This window comes from Thalia democratica, unplaced genomic scaffold (assembly GCF_965202585.1).
Source record: "Thalia democratica unplaced genomic scaffold, ktThaDemo2.hap1.1 HAP1_SCAFFOLD_1478, whole genome shotgun sequence".
NCBI lineage: Eukaryota > Metazoa > Chordata > Thaliacea > Salpida > Salpidae > Thalia > Thalia democratica.
Window position 1 is genome coordinate 2,366 of NW_028140333.1, and position 24,585 is coordinate 26,950.

The 24,585-nt window shown below is 26.9% G+C and overlaps 1 protein-coding gene across 1 annotated transcript; it reads left to right on the forward strand.

Annotated features, from left to right (window-relative positions):
* The first annotated feature begins 519 nt into the window (after positions 1 to 519).
* LOC145848505 (ribosome biogenesis protein bop1-A-like) lies at positions 520 to 15,270 on the forward strand. Its single transcript, XM_082953930.1, has 19 exons — positions 520 to 607; positions 1,237 to 1,309; positions 2,404 to 2,474; positions 2,791 to 2,880; positions 4,390 to 4,547; positions 5,255 to 5,474; positions 5,840 to 5,956; positions 6,191 to 6,304; positions 8,599 to 8,715; positions 9,350 to 9,497; positions 10,425 to 10,530; positions 10,592 to 10,678; positions 11,664 to 11,787; positions 12,227 to 12,295; positions 12,854 to 13,054; positions 13,547 to 13,649; positions 14,013 to 14,097; positions 14,410 to 14,517; positions 14,868 to 15,270. The coding sequence occupies exons 1-19, from the start codon at positions 533 to 535 to the stop codon at positions 15,031 to 15,033; spliced, it is 2,232 nt and encodes a 743-aa protein (XP_082810056.1). The 5' UTR covers positions 520 to 532; the 3' UTR covers positions 15,034 to 15,270.
* The last annotated feature ends 9,315 nt before the right edge of the window (positions 15,271 to 24,585 follow it).

The following is a 24,585-nucleotide window of genomic DNA, read 5'->3' on the forward strand; positions in this document are numbered from 1 at the left end:
TAGGATCCTTATGGGAGGCGCTAACTAAAACTGCAGATAACTAGAAATCGCTATAAATCTATCTCCTCCTACGTTTTTTGAGGTAGTTATCTCAAAAAGCCTAGGAGAAGATAGCTTTTTAGAGAAACAGTCTATGTTTGCCATTTTAGTTTGCGCCTCCCATAAGGATCCTACTGTTGCCTCTGACTTTGACCGCTATATATATCTCAACAATTATTTTGAATTTTTAAAATCTGTAAAAAGCATCTTGTAGCTTAGTAAAAACTATATAAAATAAGATCAAATTTATAAAAAGTTTACCCCCCTATACACAGACAAAATTGCCTCAAGCATAAATTTTCATAACAATTTACGGCTAATTTAAGATATAGATATGTTTGTCAGATTCTTAAATTAAACTGTGTTGTGATATTTGTATGTTCACTTTTTTTAAATTTTATAAAATATTGATTTATTTAGTGGAATCATAAAGTATTTAAAAGTGTTAAACAAATGAAAAACATCTTCATACACAGATAAAATAAATTATAAGATGCAAAAAGGAAAACGAAAGGCCACTAAAGCACCAGAAGATTCAGAGAAAACTTTTGAACCTTTTGAAGAAAATGTATGTTTATGATTATAATAGTTTATTTAATATTTAGTTTTTATTAAGTTTATGCTAATTATGTTTCATCTATAAAGTTTTAAAGTTGTTTTGTTAATATAATGATTTATTAAGTATTAAAACTTTATTTAGAGCAAAATTCTTCATTTTTTTGCTCCTAATATCATTTTTGATTTACTACAGGCTGACTTTTTTGCTTCAAAAAGGTGAAACCATATAGAAAAAATGTATAAACTCGTTGTTTAAACTAAATTTTATACAGAGTAAAGCTATGTATATATTTTAAAATTAAAGCTGAGAAGTTTTATGACTCTTTATTAGTAAAACTTAGTTTTGGCTGTAAATGTTTAGAAAACATATTTAAGTAAGTGTACTACTTAATTTTTATTTCTTAAGTAAAAAAAACACACTGCATTTGTAAAAGTTCGAAACCAATTTTTAAATTAACTATTTTGCTGTAACTTTGTAGTGCTATATTTTATATTTTTGAATTATTTATATAATGTGTACTTAATGATCAATTTTTGATCTATGTCTTTAATTTAGACTGAAGTTTTTAATACATCACAGAAAATTAAAACAAAACTTGTTTATGATATTTTGTTTTAATAAAATCCTAAATTTTTCAGGATAAACTGATAATAGAAAAAATAGACCAACAGGAAGAAAATGATAAAAGTGATAATGAAGAATCTGGTGAAAGTAAATATTTTTTGTATTTTAAATGCTCATGATTAGTTTTTTAATACTTAAGAAAAAATATGATATGTTTGTTGAAGTAAATAGTTAACTTTTTACCATACTGAGTTTTTCAAGTTTAGTGTTATAATTTGTTTAACATAAATCAAAAAATCAGTGTACAACTAACTCCTAGAATTTAAATAAGAATTTTTTTTATATAATCATTTTTTTGTATGTTTAATTTCATTTTCTTGTTTTGTTTCTTTAAGTTCAAAAAACCAAAGTTTTAAATGTTAGTTTCTACAAGTAATTTTAGTTATACATTTAATTTTATAATAATTTTATTCATGTGGATTAGAAATTGTTTTAAAACAAAAGTTGCTGCATATAATAAAAAATAATCTAAAAATTTCCAAAAATATACAATAAAATATTTTTGAGAGGCACAAAATACCATAAGTTTCTTATTGGTATGTGCTAGTCTCATATGCTTTATCTAATAGTAAACAAACTAATTTTCTGTATTTTTAGTGTGAAATGTATAATAAGTTTTGCACTGAATAATACTAAGAATTATAGACTTTTGTACTAAGAATGATACTCTATTCTATTTTCATTTACTTATAAAAAACAATAATATACTTTTACTTCTTCCAATATAATTTTTTGTCCTACAAAAAATATTAGATTTTAAATTAAAAACAGTACTATAATTATATTTATTAATTAAAAAAACTTTGAGATGCTTATGACTATATATGTGTTTTGCTTTTTTTTGTATACATTCGTTGTATGTAATAATTATAAAAAATTAGATAGCTTGTGTTTAAGTTTTAGTGTAAACTACATTTCAAAGGTCTATAAAAGCAAATATCTAAAAGTTTTTTAGTCTCGATTTATAAGTATTAAGTACAAGTAAAGACATAAATAATTTATTAGTAGCATTTTTTTATGATAATTTTATGTTTGTTAGTACATATATTATGTTATATTTATATAATGTTATTGTTATTTATAAAACTGTTATTGTTATCATAGTAAACTTGCATTACTATTTATTGCATTTAAATTCTTCATTGCACTTAATAAAAATTATCTACAATAATTTTTTTAAGGTGAAGTAGAAAGTTCTGACAATTCTGAAGGAATCCCATCTGACAGCGAATCAGAACTTGAATTTGAAGATGTTAGTTTTAATATTTGATTTTACCTACAAGTAATATTAAGGTATTAGGTAAATTATAAAAAAAAAGAAGTTTCAACAAGTTGAAAGCATTTTTTAATATTTTTTTTTCTTTTGAAACAGTTGTTTTTGATATTTTATAACAAACTAATTATATCAGACTATATTTGTAACAAGTGAAAATGTCTTTAAGACAGTGCAACAAAACAGCAACTATTTATAGTTTATGTTTAAGCTAAAAATTTTTGGTGCTTCTAAAAATACTACTTCTCTCAATCATATAAGTTTTTTTATAAAAAAATAACACTATTTATTACAGGACGACGGTGAGCCGATATCAGTGCCAAAGTTCGCATCAGAGATAAAAAGTGTCAATTACGCTGAGGAAAACGATTCTGAGGATGAGGAAGTAAGTATAAATTATTATTTAAAGAAATAAAATTAAAGCAAGATTTAAAGTTTATATTTTGAAGTTTGTGTATTCTTTTTACAATCACTATTTTTTATCAAAGTATGAGAAAGAGTTATAAAAAATCAAATGATTAAGACTTTTAATAATAATTGTAATAATTATGTTTGCCTACATATCTTAAAGCAAATTTAAGCTTCGGAAAGTTCTTTTTAAAGCTAATGTCAATAACTTCACTTTTTAGTAAAATTGTATTTAAGAGATGCTTTTAGTATATTTTAAAATGTGTTATCTGTAACAAATAGTTAAAGTTTTTCTAGATATGAGTATAAGTAATTGTACAATTTTTTGTTAAAATGTTACGGTTAAACTTTGTAATGAAATTTTGTTACGTTGCTAACTATTTGATCATTGAGACTAAATTATTTAAATTATTATATCTATTAAATAAGGGACAAAAATTCAAATTCTAAACTTTTTAATGCAAAAAAATGTCTAAATCTTAGTTGCTAATAATTTATAACTTAGAAATTTCTGTTATATAGTTTTGTTCAACATAAAATATGACCGTATGTGTATTTCAAAAATTCGTCCCTATTTTATTATGTAAGAATTACCAGAAAAGACTTTGCAATGTAAATGTTTTTAGTCTATATGTAGGTGTTTGAAAGTGTACACTAAAATACACCAAACTTGTATTATTATCTCTGTACTTTAGCATATTTTAATGAAAAACATTTAGAAAAATGTGCAGTTTAATGAAATGTTTAAACAGTTTTGAATTTACTTTTTTTTATTTTTTTTACAAAATATGCTAAAATTTGTTAATTGTTATCGAAAATCAGGTTTTGAAAACAAAATAATGACAATTTCTATGTTTGGTAGGTTTTTTTGACACTATTGTTTTTAGGTGCATACTTTGAAGCTACTGAATTATACAATTAAAATAGTTTTGATATCGGTTCAGAACTTAAAAGTGTTATTATAGTTAAAAATAGACAGCAACATATCTTATGATCATACTTTGAAAAATTAATTGAATAAAAATTTTTGGAAACAAAAACAGGGCAAAGTATATTTGTACAAAGACTTAAAAATATGAAGCGTACTTAATATTAAAACTATTAAGTTTTTGAAATATCTGATTTAATTAATGTTGTTATATAAAGATATAGAATAAACTTAAGTGCCTAAATAAACTTAAGTGATAAAGTAGTATGACGTGTAATCATGGATCAATGCTAACCTACTGTTACTAAAAGGTTGTTTGAAAGGAAACTATTGCTTGCAATATTTGTGTTATATAACAAAATTTAGTTTAATTACGACTGGAATGAAACTTATAAAGTTCAAACGCGCCTGAAATTAGATAGCATAAAAATAAATGTATTTCAGTCATAACAACAAATTTGAAAGTAAATATAAAAACGAGCCACATATGCTTGACATCAATCTATCAACAGTTGAAAATATCATGAAAAATTTTCTAACAATTTTATTTTTATCAAGGATCTGAAGAACACTGTAGGCAACATACCGCACGAGTGGTACCTCGAGTTCGCCCACAGAGGTTACGATTTGGACGGCAAGAAGCTGGTGAAACCCAACTCGTTGAACAAGGACGAACTTGACAAGTTCCTGGAAAAAATGGACGACCCCAACTTCAAGTGTGTTTTTATTAACAATTATACTTTTTTGCTTATTGTAGGGTCAGTTACTAGTTTTTAATAACTTTTTTAGTTATGTTTACTGGCAAAAAAAATACTCTAGACAATATATTTATCAGTTTAATCCTTTGTAAATTTGTTTTAACATACTTTTTAAATATTTTATTTGACCTATTTAAGGCAATGAAATTCTTAATATCCTAACTACTAGATATTAAAAATATTTTTTGCTTGTGTTGCTTTTTAAATTAAGTTATAGCTTAATTGTAAATTAGGATTATATTTGTTTTTCTTCAATCAAGTAGATACATCTGATGGTTTTTAAACTATCAAACCTGTAATATGTCTTTTAAAGAAAAAAATAACAAGCGTTGTGCTGCTTTTAAAAATAAAACATTGAAAGAAAAAATCTAAAAAGGCAAGCGATCCAAAGACCACATTATAAAACATAAACAAATAAAATAATCAAAACAGACAAACGTTTTAAAGACCACATTATAAAACATAAATAAATAAAATAATCAAAACAAGCAAACGTTTTAAAGTTTCAAACCAATTTTTAATTATTTTTCATTTTTGCCATTATTATTTTACTGCAGATTTACAATTTGAATATCCGCTTTGCGGTGAAACTGAGTAATTGTTTTCTTTTTCAAAAATAACAAACTATTAAACGTTTTAAAGACCGCATTAAAAAACACAAACAGGCGAACCATAGTGGACAAGATGACGAACGCGAAGCACGTTTTAACCGACGAGGAGCTGGAAATGATCAGCAGGCTGGAGAGCGGCAACGCGTACAGCAGCAGCGTGGACATGTACGCCCCCATGCCCGACATGTACTCCCACCAGGTGGAAATTCACCCGCTCACCAACGCGCCCGCCCACAAGAGGAGCTTCGTTCCTTCCAAGGACGAGAGCAGGAAGGTTCGTTTTGAATTTTTCAGCGAGGTTGGGGAGTTTACGAATATCGTTTGAGAAACTTGGATTTTTGTTTGATTTGGAAATTTGCTTGCTGAGGTTTTATATACATTGGGAGATCACAGCGAAGTAAATATAATCGAGTTTACTTTTTAATCATATAAATAAAAGGAAATTTTTTTCAAAAGTTTTTTTTGTAAAGTTTTCAATTTGTTATTTGTGGGGTTTTAATAAAGTATGTTGTATACGGTTTAAAATCTTAATTTAATTTTTTTGATATAAACACAAATACAGCTGTCCTCAGACACATACAAAAGCTTTTATAACTTAGACTTGTGCAATATTTATAAAAAAACAATTATTTGTTACAGGTAGGAAAACTTGTGCACGCTATCAAGATGGGATGGTTGAAAATTAAGAAGCCGAAGAAGCCTGAAGAGAGTCAAAGAAAATTTTACGATATTTGGGACACTGCTGCTAAACAAGCCGTTTGTTTTATCAGATTAAAATATATCTAATCTGTAAAAAGCTATTTATTTATAATAACTTCATTTGTTTGTTTTATTATACTCGTTATAAACCATAAAGTTGACTGTCAAAAAACTTTGGTAATCTAACAAAAGAGAAATAAGATTTTTTACTTAGTTGATTTTTTATTCCAAACTGAACTGTATAAACTAAATATAACATTAAACCAATTAAACTAAACCAAATATTTTCAGTCAAAGAGTGACAACGCTCGCACGCTGATGCACATAAAAGCCCCGAAACAGAAACTTCCGGGTCACGAGCTTTCTTACAACCCGCCACCGGAGTATCTGCCTACTAAAGAAGAGGTTTGCTATGAATTTAATATGTAATTTTAAATAGAAAAGTTTTTATAAACAGAAACAGGTTGTAATTTCCATATATTGAACTAGTAAAAGCAGGGTTGCTGCTCGGTCAGGAAAAGTCAGGAAATCAGGAAAAGTCAGGAAAAATTTAAGAAAATGACAAAAGTCAGGAAAAGTCAGGAAATTTGATAAAAGTTAAAAATTTCAGATTTTGTCAGTTTAAATTTACAAAATTTCTTGTTTTCCAAACCCTTCAAATGACAAAAATTAATTAAAAGTCCTTTAAAGTCAGAAAAATATTGCAAAATTTTCCTATAAATTTACAAAAATATTTAATTGTATTTTCAATGCCTTCATCTAGTATGAATTAGTAAAATATCCTTTACAAAACTGCAAAAATTTTCTATTAACATATTGAACAAGTACCCTACTTGAACAAGCAGATTTTTACAACCTTTTTAGTATTGATGATCTGTAGCAAGGACACTTCCATAGTGAAACGGTGATATATACACAAAATTTTATCTAGAATAATTTTAGAAGCAAAGTGTTTTTTGTTTAACTAAATAATTGAGTTCTTTATAACTAAGCAGTTAGTTTAGTATTTTATGTAACAAGTTGATGTGTATACTTTTCCTCTTTATAATTTTTTCAAAGTTGTTTAAATTTATAAAATAAGTTATAAGAGAGGTATATGCCAAGATTAAGTTTACTTATTATTGTATTTTTTGTAGAGTAACTTAAGTTTTTGAAGTAAATAAGAGTATATTTATTTGTTACAAATTTTATACTAAATGATAAGAGGAAATATTTTATAAATGAAAAATAAAAATAAATGAGTGCCAAAAGAAAAGAAATGAAGCCCACAAGTTGTGGCTTGATTTAGAGAAAAGATTCTCTTCAACAAGTGTAGGGGCAGCAGATGAGAGCGATTTAAATAAAATGAGGCAAATGATTTTAACTGCAAATAAAATGAAGCGGAATGCAGTTCAGATGAAGGAAACCATTTAATTTTAATAGATGAAGAGGTTAAAGTGCTAATAAAAAAACGGAAAAAGCAAATTTTAGTACATCATTTTAAAAAACAGTATTTGATTAAGTTCTTTATTGTTTTAATGTTTTAACTGTAAAAGTTCGTTATTGTTTTAAGGTTTGAGTTGTGAAAGTTCATTATTGATTTAAGGTTTTAATTGTAAAAGTTCCTTATATGTCGTTTTGTTTATTTAGATACATTTATGCTAGGAAATTCTAAAAAATTGTGTTTGTAATTGTTTTAAGGTTTCAACTGTAAAAATTTGTTATTGTTTTAAGATTTTTGTTGTGAAAGTTCGTTGTTTATTCAAGGTTTTAATTGTAAAAGTTCCTTATATGTCGTTTGTATGTCTAGATACATTTATGGTAGGAAATGCTAAAAAGTGTGTCTTTTTTCAGACAAGCTGTGTTTATAAGGTAATAATACAAGTATTTTGCTGATAGAGCTGTTTATTACAAACATCAATCATACACAGATGGTTTAAGTGATGTACTGGAAGTTTGATGATGGAATTCAGCAAAAAAAAACTGTTGTTTTTAACCTGTATTAGAATTAGATTGAAAGCTTTATATAGTTTCAAGTGATAGAATATGTATTTTAGAATAAGTTTAATTTAAGAGTTTGATTTAGAAAAGTCAGGAAAATTTTGGTAAAAAGTCAGGAAAAAGTCAGGAAATTTTTCTCAGCTTGGTCAGTGGCAACCATGTAAAAGTTTAAAAATAATCAAGTTAATCCAAAACAACTCATTTTTATATTTTGTTTATGGTTTTTATGACATGAATATCAAAAACAAAACAATTAAAAAATTTTTTAATATATTTTATCATAACATTATTTATATAGTGAAAGTTACAATAGTCTCTATTTTTGATTAAACACTACAGTCAAAACGACATGTTTAGTCATCTTTCGTAGCTTAAATATTACATACCAAAGACTTCAAAAAGTGAACCTGAGGCCATTTTTCAAGAAGGCATAAAGCAAAACGCGGTTCTTTTTAACATGTATTTTATTATATAAAGTCAGTAGTTAAATTGTTATTTTTGTGTCGAAAGTTGCGCTCTAACCGTAGTTTAAAAATGTTAGAGTGTAGTATGTCGCACAAATAAGTCATTAGTCTTACTTAAAAAGAATTTAGAATTTTTTAACACTTTAACGCATAACAAAAACAGTACAGCTGAGAAGTTGCGACGCAGCTTAAAAAAAAAGCTACTTAAAAAAACGTGTCTTGAACATTTAAAACGATTTCATTATGACGTCACAGAGGGAGGCGATGGAGAACCCGGCGGATTCGGACGAGGAAATGGAAATGAAGTACAAGCACATACCTACAGCGTACGACGCATTGAGGAAAGTTCCACAAAATCCAATGTTCATTCAGGTACTATTTGTTCAATATTGTTTGTTGGAACGTTGTGAAATTGCTTGTCGTTATTTGTAACTTAAAAAACGTGGAATTTTGGATAAAAATCACAAAAAACCTGGAACTTTAAACAACATATAAATCATTAGTAATAAAATTTCGACATGACACAATAAATATATCGTATATTAAGAATTTTTTTACTAAAAAGCACATTTAAAGAAGCTTAAAGATATCTTTTCAATTTCGTTATTCTATTAAACACAGTTTTTTACCTTAAACTTTAATTTAATCTAAAAATAGACTCTAAAACGTGGCAACCTGGAAGAAATTTGAAAACTTGGCAACCCTGCATTGAAAATAGTATTAACTCATTGACTACATTTTTACTGTGAGCCTAGCAAAATGTAATCTGCTGTATTATCATTGCACATTTTTCATAGGCACGCTTTAAGTTTTTAGTTTTTGACAACTATACTCTGTCTCAAAAAAAAAAACCGGTTCACAGAAACTAGAAACTGGCAAAGCCAAATGATTGTGTTTTACAATTTATACATTTTATTCTCGCAGGAAATCCAGAACAGATGCCTAGATCCCTGTTGTAATATTAATTACAATTTTTCATTAAGTTTATACATTAAACATTTCGCAGGAAATCCAGAACAGGTGCCTGGACCTCCTGCTGTGTCCCCGCCAGCGCAAGATGCGGGTCAACGTGAACCCGGAAGACCTCATACCGGAAGTTCCCAAGAGGTCGGAGCTCAAACCCTTCCCCGAGTTCCAGAACACGCTGTACAAGGGTTCGTCGTTGTTTGAAATGTTTGTTGATGTTGCGATGCGAAAATAAAACCTGGTGTTAGACTTTCAAGTTAAATGCTGTTGTTTTTAATGATGTTTAATTTTAAAAATGACTGGTTAGTTTGTAAAAACGTTTATTTTAAAACTGCAAAATAATACTTTGAACAAAGTTGGTTGTCGTTTGAAATATCTGTATATCTTGCGATGCAAAAGTGAAGTTTTATTTTGATTTAGGTTAAGTTTTTATGTCAAATTTTTTTTTTTAAATGATTTAAATGACTTTGAATTTGACTAATTAAATTGAGAAAACGTTTATTTAAAAGTTTCAAAAAAGTACTTGTTCGTTCGCTCAAATTTTATAAATATTCTTTTTAAAAATTAGCCATTTACAAACAGCGCAAAAATATTTTGGTGACTTACTAGCAAGATGGTTTTAACGCTAACCGTTTATAAATCTTCAAAGCGTGACAATGTTTTTATTTCGACAGATAAAAATGTTTATTTCTTCCGCAAAATGACTTCTGACAAAGTCTATCCATAAATTCAAACAATCCATTCAGTTCTTTAAAATCTCATATAACTAATTTTAAATAACATCACTCCATTTCACAACAGGGCTCAACGATAACACATATATTCAAACAAAGCTTACCCAGAGATTAAATCATCCTCATAGTTCACTTATTTTTTATAAAAATAAATGAACAATTAAATCTCTTACAGGACACACGGGCATAATTCGCAGCATCAGCGTGTAACATAATATTAGATAAATATTAGTGTAACGGCATTTTAATGATGAAATCAATTAAAGTTTATTTATTCCACGGACATGATTTGCCGCAAACAAAACTATTTTGTTGAACCGGCTACAGTAAACAAATATTAACTTAACATAACACAGTAATAAAAAACCAAACCTCTTTCAGGTCACACCGGCATGGTCAGAAGCATCAGCGTGTCGCCGGACGGTTGCTGGCTGGCTTCGGGTGGCGACGACCACACGCTCAAGGTGTGGGAGTGTTTGGAGGGAAGGTGAGTGGAAACATTAAAATATAAACTTTATTTACAACAAAATTACATGAACGACTGACAGGTGCGTGAAAACATACAAGTTCGACGACAAGGTGAAGGTTGTCAGCTGGTGCCCCACCAAGAGACTCGTACTGCTCGCAGTTGTCGTGTTAGTATTTATAAATTGTTTGGTGAATGTTTATTGTATTTGACAAATGTTTGGTTGAAACACAATTTGCAGCTGCAAAAATATTGTCTTGTTGCCTTGATTAGACTATTTGTTTTGGTGTTTATTTTATGTTCAAAACTTCGAGCTAGTCGTTACTTAATAAAGATCCTGGCGGAGCAAGCTCGCTGGAGTATGTAATAACAGCAATATGCGTAGTACTTCTCTTTATTAAACTGACACATGTTTCTGTGAGTTCACGCACTTCAACGGAGCTCTGAGTATTGTATACATGTTACAGTAAACTTGTACTAAATTTATTACTTTCTGAAAAATGTATGTGGATACTAAAAAGGATATTATTACTGAATAATTTACTTTTATATTGTACAGGGTTGCCACTTTACCTGGAAACCTGGAAAAACCTTGAAAAACCTGGAGTTTGACAATTTAGGCTAAAATAACCTGGAAAAACCTGGAATTTGAGAAATTTTGAAGAAAACTGCAAAAACCTGGAATTTTAAACAAAAAACCTGGAAAAACCTGGAGTTTTTAACACTTTTAACAATTTCAGTGGTAAAATTTCAGTTTGATACAAAAAATCTATCATATTAATAAGATTTTTTTGTCATCATCAAAATATTTTTTCTATTAAAAAACCTATTTAAAGTAACTTTCAGTATATTTTCAATGTTTTTATACTATTTAACACAGTTTCTTACATTAAACTCAACTTAAAACTAAAAATAGACCCAAAAATGTGTACTTTTAAAAACCTGGAAGAAATTTGGAAAACCTGGAAAAAATTTGAAAAAATGAGTGGCAACCCTGATTGTATTTTAAAAGAATTTTAAAGTAAGCATAGAAAACTATCATCCATGCATATTCAATATAATCTTATACATTATCTTATAGTTAATGGATATATTAAACTCTCCATACTATAAAATATTACATAATATAACTTATATTATTTGTTATACACCAGTGGTCAGAACTTGTACCTGGTGAATCCTGATGTTGGCAACGAGAAAGTGAGAAATCAAACTGAAAAATACATCAAAAGTTTTGAGAGGGAGGAAGACGAAGACGAAAAAATCAATCAGATGCTTGTTAGTTTATATTTGTGTTAGTTGTCTTATATGTTTAAGTATTTTCATTTTATCAGAAATACCGTTATATTTATTTTTTATGTTTTTTTTTATTTTAATAACTTTTTTCAAGTGAAACTATATGTAATTGTAGCTAAGGGTTATAAATTTTTATATACCTGTCTTGTGAATATAGTAAAAATGCATTTGAATGTATCTTGTTTTTTTAAGTTTTTAATGAAGAATTTTTAGAGACTTTAGTAGTTAGAGTTTTCAAATAAGTTTTTCATTAACACTTGTTTTGTTGTAGTATATTGTTATTATTTAGTCAACTTTGTGAATTTTTTTATTCTCACTAATTTTAAAGTTTTGCTTTATATTTTTAACAAACAAGATAAGCTTTCTGAATTACTTAATGTATCTAGTTTAAAGTTAAATCTTAATAAGTATAAATTCAAAGAGTGAAGACTGGAAAGTATTTAGAAGCGAGCAATGCAAATACAACTGGATACAAATCAAACATCCTAGAGTTAGTTAAAAAAAAATTAGTTATACAACTAGTTGCATTTTTAGATTTAAAGACAATGCAATTAGAAATTTAAAGAATAAAAAAACAAGTAAAGAATAAATAACAGATTAAGTTTTTATCTAGTAAAATACTAAGAACTTTACGTAAAATTAATAAAATATTCTTATCAACAAATTTTATATAAATTTTACTATATTTTTTATTTTTTAAAGACTAATTTGTCATTGTAATTTAGTTTTTTAACAGAATAAAGTATTTATGTTTATAAACAGAAACATATATTATTAAAAATATAGTATCATTAATTTGACTTTTCCATTAAAAGCCAATAGCTAGATAAAGCCATAAGATTAAAATGTGTTTAATTTAATAATGTGATAAAATATTAAAATTAGTTTATGATGAGAACAAATCGTATCACTATTTTTTATAATTAACTTTAATCAAAGTATTAGTATTTTATATTCCATACTTATTTCTACAGCCACAATTGAGGGTTTTTTAATAAAAAAAATAAAAATAATAATTTCGTACAAAATAATATTTTTCACACTACAGCCGGTAGCGAAGATAGTGTGGCAGTCGCTGGGAGACTACTTCGCAACCGTCGTGTCCAAGGTGCACGGCATGGCAACCAACCAGGTCCTCATTCACAGGCTGTCCACGAGGATCACCATGGCCCCTTTCACCAGGATGAAGGGCACCGTGCAAGCGGTCCAGTTTCACCCCAAGTCCAACTGCGCCAGATTCTTCGTTGCTGTCAGTTACATTTGTTTGATTGGAAAACTTAATGTTTAAAATGTTCTTTAAAATTTTTTTTCAAAGTTTAAAATGACTCTGAAGTTTAACAGAAATTATTAAAAGTGCTGTTTTTTTTGCAGTTATTCCTAGTTTCAGTTTTTTTTTTATTTATTTTTAATACTGTATAAAATTAAAATTTTATCCTTTTTTGTCTATTAGTGTTAATACTAGTAAAAGTTTAATTGCAGTAGTTAAAGTGTTAAAGTAGTTTTTTTGCTCTTTTTTATTTTGTCATTTTTGTTTACATTTTTAAGTTGGCAATGTTTTAAGATTTTATTAGTACAATTAAAAATAAAAACACGTACATGTGTGATTCTTAAAAGTTTTGATATAATTTGCGTATGTCAAATAGTGCTCGATATATATTATTTAATTATTTATTCAAGGGTTGCATATACAAGTACAAAAATATACTGAATTGATTACAAATAAATTGTTACTTTCCAACAGACACAACTTCACGTCTACATATACGACCTTCAAAAGCAGAAGAAGTTGAAGAAGCTGATGTGCAACACGAAATACATTTCTGATCTTTCCATTCATCCCGATGGTATATTCTATTTTTAATAGTTTATTATTAGCAAAGTATGGATTTTGTTGTTATAAGCTTTTATAATGCTGTAAAACAAAACATTAACATTTTAAAATTGCGTTACCACTAATTTGCAACGACTACAAATAAGTTAAAAAAAAAACCATTTATGAAATCTCTAACCGCCCAGAGGGTTTTTTAAAATTTTATTTTGCTTCTTGGCAATTAAGTGATGTATTAAACTAATTCTAAACATAAAATAAGCAGTTGAAATCTGACTCGAGTGTGAAAATGATGTTTTTCACGTGTTCACGATTAGCTCAAGCTGTATAAACCATTAGCTACAAGTTGAAGTTGTAATTTTTAATGTTTTTCAAACAGGCGACAACTTGTTGGTGGGAACTTACGACAAGCGACTTTCTTACTTCGACCTGCAACTGTCAACTAAGCCCTACAAACAGTTCAGGTTTTTAACTTTTGTGTTTTTTAAGAAGTGGCTTGCAAATAAGTTGTGTTTTAATTAGTTTTATGTGAAAAGCAACCTCTGTTTTTTGAGTTTAATATCAAAGAGTAGCTGTTAGTAAGTCTTACTTCTTATTTTATTTATTTCAAATAGAACAAACTTTAATAAAAAAGTCGTTCAATTTTTAGCTAAACATATAAAAAAAGTAGTATTTATTTGTATATTACTTTATACAAAAACAATATTGTTATTGACTCAATACTGATCACCACATTTATAAAAACTTTTTTCTAACTGCTGACTATGACGTAACAGGTACCACGACAAGGCGGTGAGGTCGGTTGATTTCCACAAAAAGTACCCGCTGTTCGCGTCGAGCGGCGACGACTGCAACGTGCTCATCTTCCACAACCGCGTATACGAGTTTGTTTCATGTTTTTTATTTAAAGTTGTATATTGAATTTAGTTTCAATTTCTTGTCACAATTGAAAACTTAATCTTTTTAATATATTTTATGTTTGTATTAAAAGCTTTCAGGTGGTTTAATTAAATTACCGGTTGAATTTACAGCTACATTTAGAAATTACTTAAATTTTTAGTTAAATTAAAGTTAAGTAATTGAAATTTTAAATATTCTTCAACTTAACAAACAGTTCAAATTAAAGCTGTTAAACCTCATTGTTTAGTTTTAAAAAATTCTGCGCAACTTAACCTACCAAACAAACAATCTATGCCGAGTAATTTTTCGACTGAAACAACAATTACTTGCACAGCGATTTGGACAAGTCGGCTTCCATCAACCTCGTGAAGCAGCTGAGAGGAATGAAGGTTTCCGACCAATCGCAATCGAGAACGGGCGTCACGTGCGTGCAGTGGCACCCCAACCAGCCGTGGGTTTACACGGCCGGTTCCGACTGCAACATTAGAATGTTCACTTGAGTATCACGCAAAGTAAAAGTATTTGTATAAAATAACAACTCTTCTACCATTAAGTATAATTTTATTTAACCACAAACAATTTTTAGTTGACGTATTGTTTTTTGCTTAAAGTTAGAATTGAGAGCTTTTAAACTAAACGTTTGGGTTTTAAATTAGTTGAACACTTTTTAATAAATGAGACGTGTAGGTTATTTTATCGTGTAGTAAATTTGGCGTTAAATAAATTTTAAATAGCTATTGAAACGATGACATTATTTCAATATATTGGTGGTGTTTTTTGTTGTTGTGAGGTAATGTAATGATTACAATTACTTAAAGTTTACATAATACAGCAACATAGATATAACGTTATAAAAATTATTCTCCTTTAAATAAATTGATATACACTCAGATAATAAAAATCTCTATAAAGTAACAACTAAACAATATCTGTAAAATTACCTACATCAGTGGTTCCTATTGAAAATAAATAACTATAGTCTTATAGCCTCAAATATTATAAAACTTATTATAATTAAAAGTTAAAATATGATTTTAGTTTTCAACCTTTTGTCACAAAAAAAAAACTTTTATTTTTGCACACAATATTATAAAAAATTGAAATAAAAGTTTTGGAGTGAAGTTTTTTTGATAAAAAAAACTAACTTTTTGTGCACTCATGCACAGTAATAATATTTTGTGCACATTTTGTAAGTACTAAATCATCGTCGTATTTACTTTTAATATCTTATATTAAACCACTTGTTCTGTTTACTTGTTAGTTAATGAAAATAAGTAAATATCTTTCTTGACTTAATTTTTTTTAATGAGATTGATCTCTACTTTTGAAATAAGTGCCATAAAAATAAATTTATTTTATGTTTATCAGTCGAGCTTGTGCTGTTTTTACGTTAATAGAATTATAAATTTTAACGAAAAGCCAAGTTAACAACTAAAATTTATATATAAACTATAATCTTTGTGCCTTAATTAGTAATAATAGTTCAACGTCTTAAAATAGAGTTGTCGATGACAAGTTGATAAACTAAAAATGTTTCGGATTATGTAGTACACTTTTAATTTTTAATTAACGCTCTAAACTTGCCTCAAACTAGAAGAGTTACATAGTTTAGTGCAGTGGTCGTCAAGCTAATCAAAATCTGTGTACACCAAAGTGCAAAAAATAAAATCGGTGTACCCAAAGATTTAATTTTAATAGGTGCCGCTATTGGTGTCACTACGTAAACACTTTTACTATTGCATTTCTCCTTTTAAGTAATAACTCAGTTTATATTTAAATACAAACCTTTTAACAACGAAAACGGAATTTATCATTTGATCCTGGTTTTAATGAACCTTTCTATTTGGTTTACCTTGTTTGCACAATGATATTTTATTTATATGGTTTTGTCTTACATACTTATTAATTGAACACATCTCCGCAATCACTACAAAGTTCCCAGTACAGTACTCTTGAAATGTTTTATTTAATATTTTTATGTCGCTTGAACTAGATAAATGTTATATTAAAAACTGGCTTTTTTTGTAGTCTAAAAATTTTGTGCACCCCTAAATGAGTTTTGTCTACTCTAAAAGTTTCGTGCACCCCAAAATAAATTTCGTGCACCAGTGTACACCTTGACAACCACTTGTTTAGTGGACCATTGTTTTATAAATAATTTTACACATCAGTAAGTTTGTAGTTAAAACTTTTTAAAAATCGTAAAATTTTACACGGCTTTATAATACAAAGTATAATTTGAAGAGTGAAAATAATAAATTGTTTATATATTCTTAACTTTTCTACACCAGTTCCACCCAAAGTTAGACACAATTTTGGGTTAGGTATAAATCAGTTATGTAATTTTGTACCACTTACGTGTGGTTAGCTTTGTTTGAAATTTACTTTTTTTGTTAACTTTTATTAGTTAAAAAATAGTATAAGTGTTACACTAAAGTGATTTATTTTAATCAAATTAGGTTTTTGCAAAAAAAAAATTACTCGGTTTTTTTTTTTTTGATAACCTACAGCAACAAACTTACAATTAAGATTTAAAGATATTCTTAAGACTCTGTATATACATGGACAAACTAAAAAGAAACTACCTATATAACACTTTTAATTAATTGAAGACTACTAAGCCAAGTTTAATCCAGCAGTTATTAAAGATTTTAAAACTTTTGCACAAGTATATCACTAAAAATAAATTCTGGCCAAAACAAAGTAACCCTGTAAAATATTTAATACAAAACACTGGAATCATGCATTTTTGTAACACAACATACTAGAACTAGTTAAGCTGTTATAAAGAAAGCTTTAATAAATAAATGAAATAATTACTTAATTTTAAAATACCTAATCATAACTAAACTGCGTAAACTGTTAAAAATTTATTTTTACCATTAGAACGTTGTACGATTCAAGTTTTTTAACTGACCGTTTGACTTTAAAAACGTCCATTTAATGTTGAGTGTAAAAGTTTATACAAGCATTGTAACTTGCCATACTTCTATTGTAAATGAAGTTTAATTTAACAATAAAAACTTAAAAATCTTTCAATTATTTTTACTTCTCTATTTACACTCCTTAATAAAAAAAAGTAGAATAAAAAAAAAGTTGAGTTTTAAGGTAAAAAGCTAATTTTAGAGACTTATAAATTGAAAAAAAGTAATATTACTACTAATTATGACCATTAAAAAAATAATTATTAACCTCATATTTAGTATTAAACAAAAATAAAGTTAATTTATAAGTAATTAGTTTTTTAAAGTTAAGTACTAACGACACTGTGAGAATAGTTTTGTACAATTTGTAAACTAATGTAAAACTTTGGATCATTTAAAGTTATAACACTTAACTAACTCTCTGTTTAAGTTTTTATGCTTCGTTTTTATGATAGTGGTAGCTTGCATATAGAAAAACTTTGAAAATATGATAAGTCGCAATACAACCTTAAGAAGTTAAATTAGGAGCATTTTTGAATGTTCATCAACTAAATGTGTTCTGTAGTCTGAGTGTGGTAGTAGAATGATTAAAATAAGATTACAGAAAACAGCTATTTTTAACCATAATGTACAAACTTTATATATACTTGGATTTTTTCGTCTCATTAATGTTTTTGAGGCTTAATGAAGTGATTGTACACGAAAAATATGTATTTGAAAAAATTTAACTTTTATAACAAAACAATAGTAAAAGAAGTTAGTGTTCTTTCTTGAATTAAACTTATGTATTAAGTTTAAAAAGTATTGTTTTATTAGTTTTTGAAAACAACTAACGGGTCTAACTTTTTTATTAACCTCAAACTTCTGTTACACAGCTTTTAAGAAAATTTGTAAGTGTTGTTATAAGGTTTTAAGAGTAAATAAATTGTTATCACTAAAGACTAGTGGTTTGATAAAAAAAATAACTACAATTTTTTGTTGTAAACATGGCCCTGTAAAAAAAATATAAGACCTTGTTTTTATAAAAAAGTAAAAACGGTTATTCAGCATAAAGCATATTTCAAATGGCTATAACTTTTTTGGTAAATACAAGACCAAACAAAGTTTTACGCTTAGTCGGACAATACTGGACTTCAAAACTGTTTTTGTTTCTTTTCTACTTCGAATTTTTTGAAGTTATATAAGTTTTAATTCAGCTATTTGTTGCAACTTTTTCAGTTCAAAAATTACACAAAGTTCTTCATAAACTTTTTCTAAAAAAGACTCGCAAAAACAACATAAAAAAACTTAAGTATTTCTTTTAAGGTTAGTGATCTACCAAATCCAGAAGTTAGGATATGGCTGAATTCTGAACAGTTTTTCAAAATAAGATTTGGTTGGAATCAAAAAAAAAAACCGGCCGGATTTGTTTATGTTAAAATTAATCAACTAACTTATTTACATTCAAAACGTTGTGAATAATGAGATTTAGTAAATACTTACACATAACTAAATATTTTACTAAACTTGTATAAAAACCAAGAAAAAAATCTTTAAAAAGTATTTAGTTAATTCTAACTTTTAACCAGCTTCAGTTTTATACAAACTCAAAAATCTCAAATATTTTAACTAGCACGCATGAGGACAAAACAAAAGCCAAGAACTTATGTAAAAAATAATTAACTATTTTTGGTTTTAAATTTATAGTTTAGAAAGTATTATCTAGTAATCAAGTAACGGATGTACTTTAGTATGCATTTATAACAAAATTATTTCTCCGACTTAAATCCAAACAATTCCAAAGAACGTTGTATTTTACTTATATTTAGTATTTGAACCAATTCTGATTTACAACAGTTAATCATATATATTTGAGTAAGAAAACATTACAAATGTTCAAAAATGATAAGCGAATTCCTAAAATTATAAGAAAAGTATTTTTGAAAACTAAGAAAATAAATAGGAAATATTTGTTAAAAAATTTCATTAAGTCTTTGAAGTTTTGAAATAATTTTTCAAGTATAAAAAAAGTGAAATATTTAGAACGCTTTTCAGTAATACTGTTCAACTCTAACCTTAGTTATCGTAAGATTTAAAGCTAAAAGTCAAACTAATTTATATTATAAAATACACCTATTTATATATGTAACATTCTACCAAAATACTTTAGAAAGAAACTAATTTAATTTTTTCCGACTTTGTCTGTAAAAATCTTTTTACTCAGATAATTCGTCAATTCTTTGTAAACGCTATTAAGGCTAATGCGTGTTACCTATAAGTCTTTACAATATAAAACTGCGTCTTTTGAGTTAGTAAGTAGCAGACTTTGCTAAAATAGTAATAATGTTTTTACAAACTAAATATAAAAGCTAAGCATTACTTGTTTTTAGTTGATAAGTTTTACTACTGCTGTAATTTTAATAATTTTCTAGCTCATCTTGTTTTAAAAACATTATTTCATACCAGTTTTACATACGTTTATTTTTTTTTTTAGGTTTTGAAAGCTTTGTTTTTTTAAACTTTTAAATATCTTTAAATATTTTCATCTTGTTTTTACTATTCCACAAACTTATTCTATTTAAAAAGATTATTAAATAGAAGAACAAAAGTTTTATTTTTTAAACGTTTAGATAACAGTATGGCAAGTAGCATTTTACAGTTAAACAAAAAACCAAACAAAAAAATTTAGCATAATATATAAAAAAAAAGTTTATTTTAGGTAAAAAACTTTTTTTGAGTTAATTTCAGTTTAAACACAATAAAACTTTATTAGTGATTACAAAAAAAAGTTATTATAGTTTATATCGTCTATAAACGGACAAAACCTTTGTTTTAAATAGAAATTTTTTGACAGTCTTTCTGCTTTCAATATAAGTAACTTAAATAATTGTTCAAACTTTTTATAAAAAAAAATGTATAATTAAAAAATTAAAATAACTTTTCAGAATGAAGTCTTGTAAAATGGTAACACTACAGTTTTTTATTCTTCTGTACTTTTTCACACTTGAAATAAATGCAATTAGCAGAAATAAAACTTTAGGTAAGATGTAAACAAAGTTTGTAGTAAAACGAAATTTACAATACTTAGACCTAAAGTAAAAAAAAAGTTTTATTTAGGTACAAATATAAACTATATAACTTAAAACTTATAATGCTGCCAAAGTTTAAACATTCATGGTAAGGATTTAAATTATGTTTTTCAAATAGAACAGCCTAATTGAAATTTTTCATTTTTCATTAATCATTGAAAGATTTCTTATTTTGAAAAAAAGCCTTTATATGGTGGGTTGTATGAGTATGTAATACTTATGTTTGCAAAAATGATTAATAATATTTTTTTAATCAAGTGTAATTAAAATTTTGAAGTGTAAGCTAATACAACTAACGTAAAAAATTAAACTTCTGCTTCAAAGTATAAAAAAGTTTTTATGTCATTATACAACAGGAACCAATGATGAACTAACGAAGAGCGCAACTTCTGGTGGTATTATCCAGTTACCAGGGGTACATAAAAAAGTGCCGAAAAACCCTAACTTGGTGAATTTGTACAAAATGGGTAAATTTAATTTTATTGTTTAGTAAATTAAACACCGTTTAGCTGTACAAAACTTAAACATTAAGTTGTACTTAAGTATTTCCGTTAAGAAATCTATCAAGTTTTATGTGACTGAATAAAACATATTTTTGTCATTTTTTATGTATACTTTTGTGAAGTTTTGTTTGAGTTGTATTCTAAATTTTATATATTCAAACAAATTGCATGTTATAAAAATTATACATCAGTTGTTTTGTGATAAGCTAAAAATAAACTAAACTTCATGAAGTTGTCGTTTTAAATACAACAATCACTATTTGTCTTAATAAATCGCAGCTTGAGTTTGAAACTTTAATAGCATTTTTACATTTTGGTACTTTAAAATTAAAATAACAACATTAAGTACAATTTTAAATATAGACAATTCCGACATTTGCCGTACCAGTAATTTTCAGGAAACAAACGGCTTTCTAGTTTCACCCAACTATCCAGGAAACTACAACAACAATTTAAACTGCCAAACATACATTAACCCTGCAGCCGGTCAGGTAAAAATAAACTTGTTGCTAAAGCATTACCGATCTAGTATTTAGAAGCTAGTTTTTATTTATAACTTCTTCGTTTACTAAACACACACAAAAGTATAAACAACTAAAGAGCAGTTTACTGTACACCTATCATGAAACCTTTATAACTGTTATCAACGAATCGCAGTTTTTATTAAACGTGAGTCAGTAAAATTTAACTTTGAACAAAAAAAATATTTTCAAAGTTTTGTACTGAAATATGGTTGCAAGAATCAAAACAAGCTTTAGCGGATTAAGTTAACAAGGTAAACTTAGTTAATCTATACAAACAAGAAAAAAATTAAAAATCCTTTTATTGTATTGGTATCATGATATTTGATGATACCTTAAACAGTAACTCCTTTTTGTTTTTTTTAAGCTATGAGTATAGATTTAAAAGTTTTTATTTTGACAGTCAATAGAAATCAGATTTCATATCTTTCTACCTTGAATATCAAAGTAACTGTGGTTTTGACGCACTTGTATTGTACGTAAATGGTAACACGGTTAGTTATTTTAAATACTAAATCTGCTTATAATATCGTTTTTCTCTAAAAAACTACCTCAATTGGATAGAAAAATAACATATAATAGTACAAAACTGAATCATAAAAGATCATAAAAAGTTTTTTTTTTTTTTTCATTGTTTACATACTCTCTAGCTAGAAATTCAAACTTTAGAACACGTACTGCGGCGGTTCATTACCTTCCGACGTTATTGTTACGTCACAACAAGTGAGAATCCAGTTCAGGACCGACTACTCGGTCGTGTATTCCGGTTTCAGGCTGCAAATTCGAACAAACACAATGGGTTTGTTACGTCATTTTTGAATTTTATTTACTTTTCCGCAAATACGTCATGATACAAAGCATTTTAAGAAACTTGTTTATAAGTAGTTTCTTAACTTAATTCATGTAGCTTAAAAACTTTCTTCTAAAAGTAGGTTACAAAAATGTGTTGTGTGTGTTATAAGCTTTGGTAGTTTTATTCACACTTAAACCGATTTACTAAATGAAAAGGTATCAATTAATCATTATTAAATTTTATTTTATTTAATTAAAACCATTTTAAACTCAAAACATTATAAAGTAAAGGATCAAAATATTTGAGAGTACATCAAGATATATCCTACAGTTTTCTATGTTCTTATAATGATAAAATTGAATTTTTTCGTACAATGTAATTGATATGTTAAATAAGCAGTAAAAATTTGTTAAATAAAATATTATTATCATTTTTAAACGATTAGTATACTAAAGTATAAAGCTTACCAAATAAGTTGACCGAAAGTATAAAAGAAAAATTCTCTGTAATAATTTTTTTTTGAAAAAATTACTTAAATAAAGAAAACAATCACTACTATTTAAATTTTTATCTAATAGATGTCAACGAATGTTTAACAAACAATGGAAATTGTGGAAACGTAACCTCTTCACTTTGTACGAATACAATTGGAAGTTATAGTTGTTCTTGTAGAACTGGTTTTCGTGGAACATCTCCTAACTGTGCTGGTGTGTAACGGAATTTTTAAAATAACTTTTAAAGCAAAATATAAGTTTTAAATTGTTTATTTATGTTTTATTTTAATACAACAAACTAAAATTTAAAGTTACCTCACAAATTTTTAAAAAAGATTTGTAATAAAATACTTTGGCATTTAAAGTTCGTACAAGAGATCACCATAACTTTTAGCCTTATAATTTCATTTTTGTTCATTTCATTAAACTTTGCTTTTTAACTCTTTTAGTATTATAAAATTAATTTGTTGTACAAAAGATGCGTACAAGTAAATTTTTTCTACAAAACTTATTTAATAATTTTTACGAATACAGCTTATATAATAATACGATAACTTTTTTTTTACTAAGAGATTTTAGAATGATGCATACTTATTTTAATGCAAGAAGCTTCTTTTAAATAAAAAACATGCATTTCATAATTCATATGCAAGTTTAAAGTGCTTAATAAAAATAAATTGAAATACAAGATGTTATAAAAAGAAAAGCATTTGTTAAAGTAAAGCACTTTAGTCTTTTTTGTAGTTTTTTATTCAAAAAAAAATTTTATGTAAAAAAAAATGTTTACTCTATGTAACCCACTTGGTTGTTAGATAATACTTTCAGAAAGCTTTTTGCTAACTTGAAAATTTCATGTATGCTTATGGGTATACTCACGATTCCCACCCGATTTTTTTTCATTCTTTATTTATTAACCACTATTACTTCATTTGATTTTTTTTGTTTGTTTTTTACTATCATTGTTACCTCTAACCCTCACCCTTGGTCGGTAAGCTTGTTTTCAGACTTGATCGGGTGGGAATTGTGCGAGGGGTTGGAACTGAGCGGTTCCCATTTTTATTCTATTAAAAAATTTTAAGCTTTTTAAGTTTTTAAATTAAAAACAATGAAGAATAGTTGTAACTAAAATAAATGATAGATATAAACGAGTGTTCAACAAACAACGGGGGTTGTGGAAATTTAACAAGTTCAACTTGTACGAACACATATGGAAGTTTTTCTTGCAATTGTCGACCAGGTTATACTGGAAACCCTCCTAGCTGCACTGGTTTGCTATATTTTAAATTAACTTTTATAATATAATAATGATTTGGTCTATTAATTTTTAAGAAACTTTTAAATATTTAGATTTCAACGAGTGTTTGAACTCAACAACGAATGTATGTCCTCAAGATTCAACTTGTATGAACTCTGTTGGAAGTTTTACTTGTAATTGTAATAACAGTGGATACAGTTATAATGGAACTAGTTGTATAGGTGAAGTTTTGTGGCTCTTATTGTGGTTTTTTCTACGTAAAATGAAAGATACACTATTTTTTGCATCAATTACGTAACAGTTTTATAAGTTTTAATACTTAAGGCATGTTTTATCACTAAAAACTAAGTTTATAAAAATTAATTTTTAGAAAATAAGTTTACACAGTGAAAAATGAGGCTAAAAGGTTACTGTCAAAGAAGTATATGCTTATTTATTTTAGATATCGATGAATGTTTACAGTCAAACGCATGTCCATCAGATGCAAGTTGTGT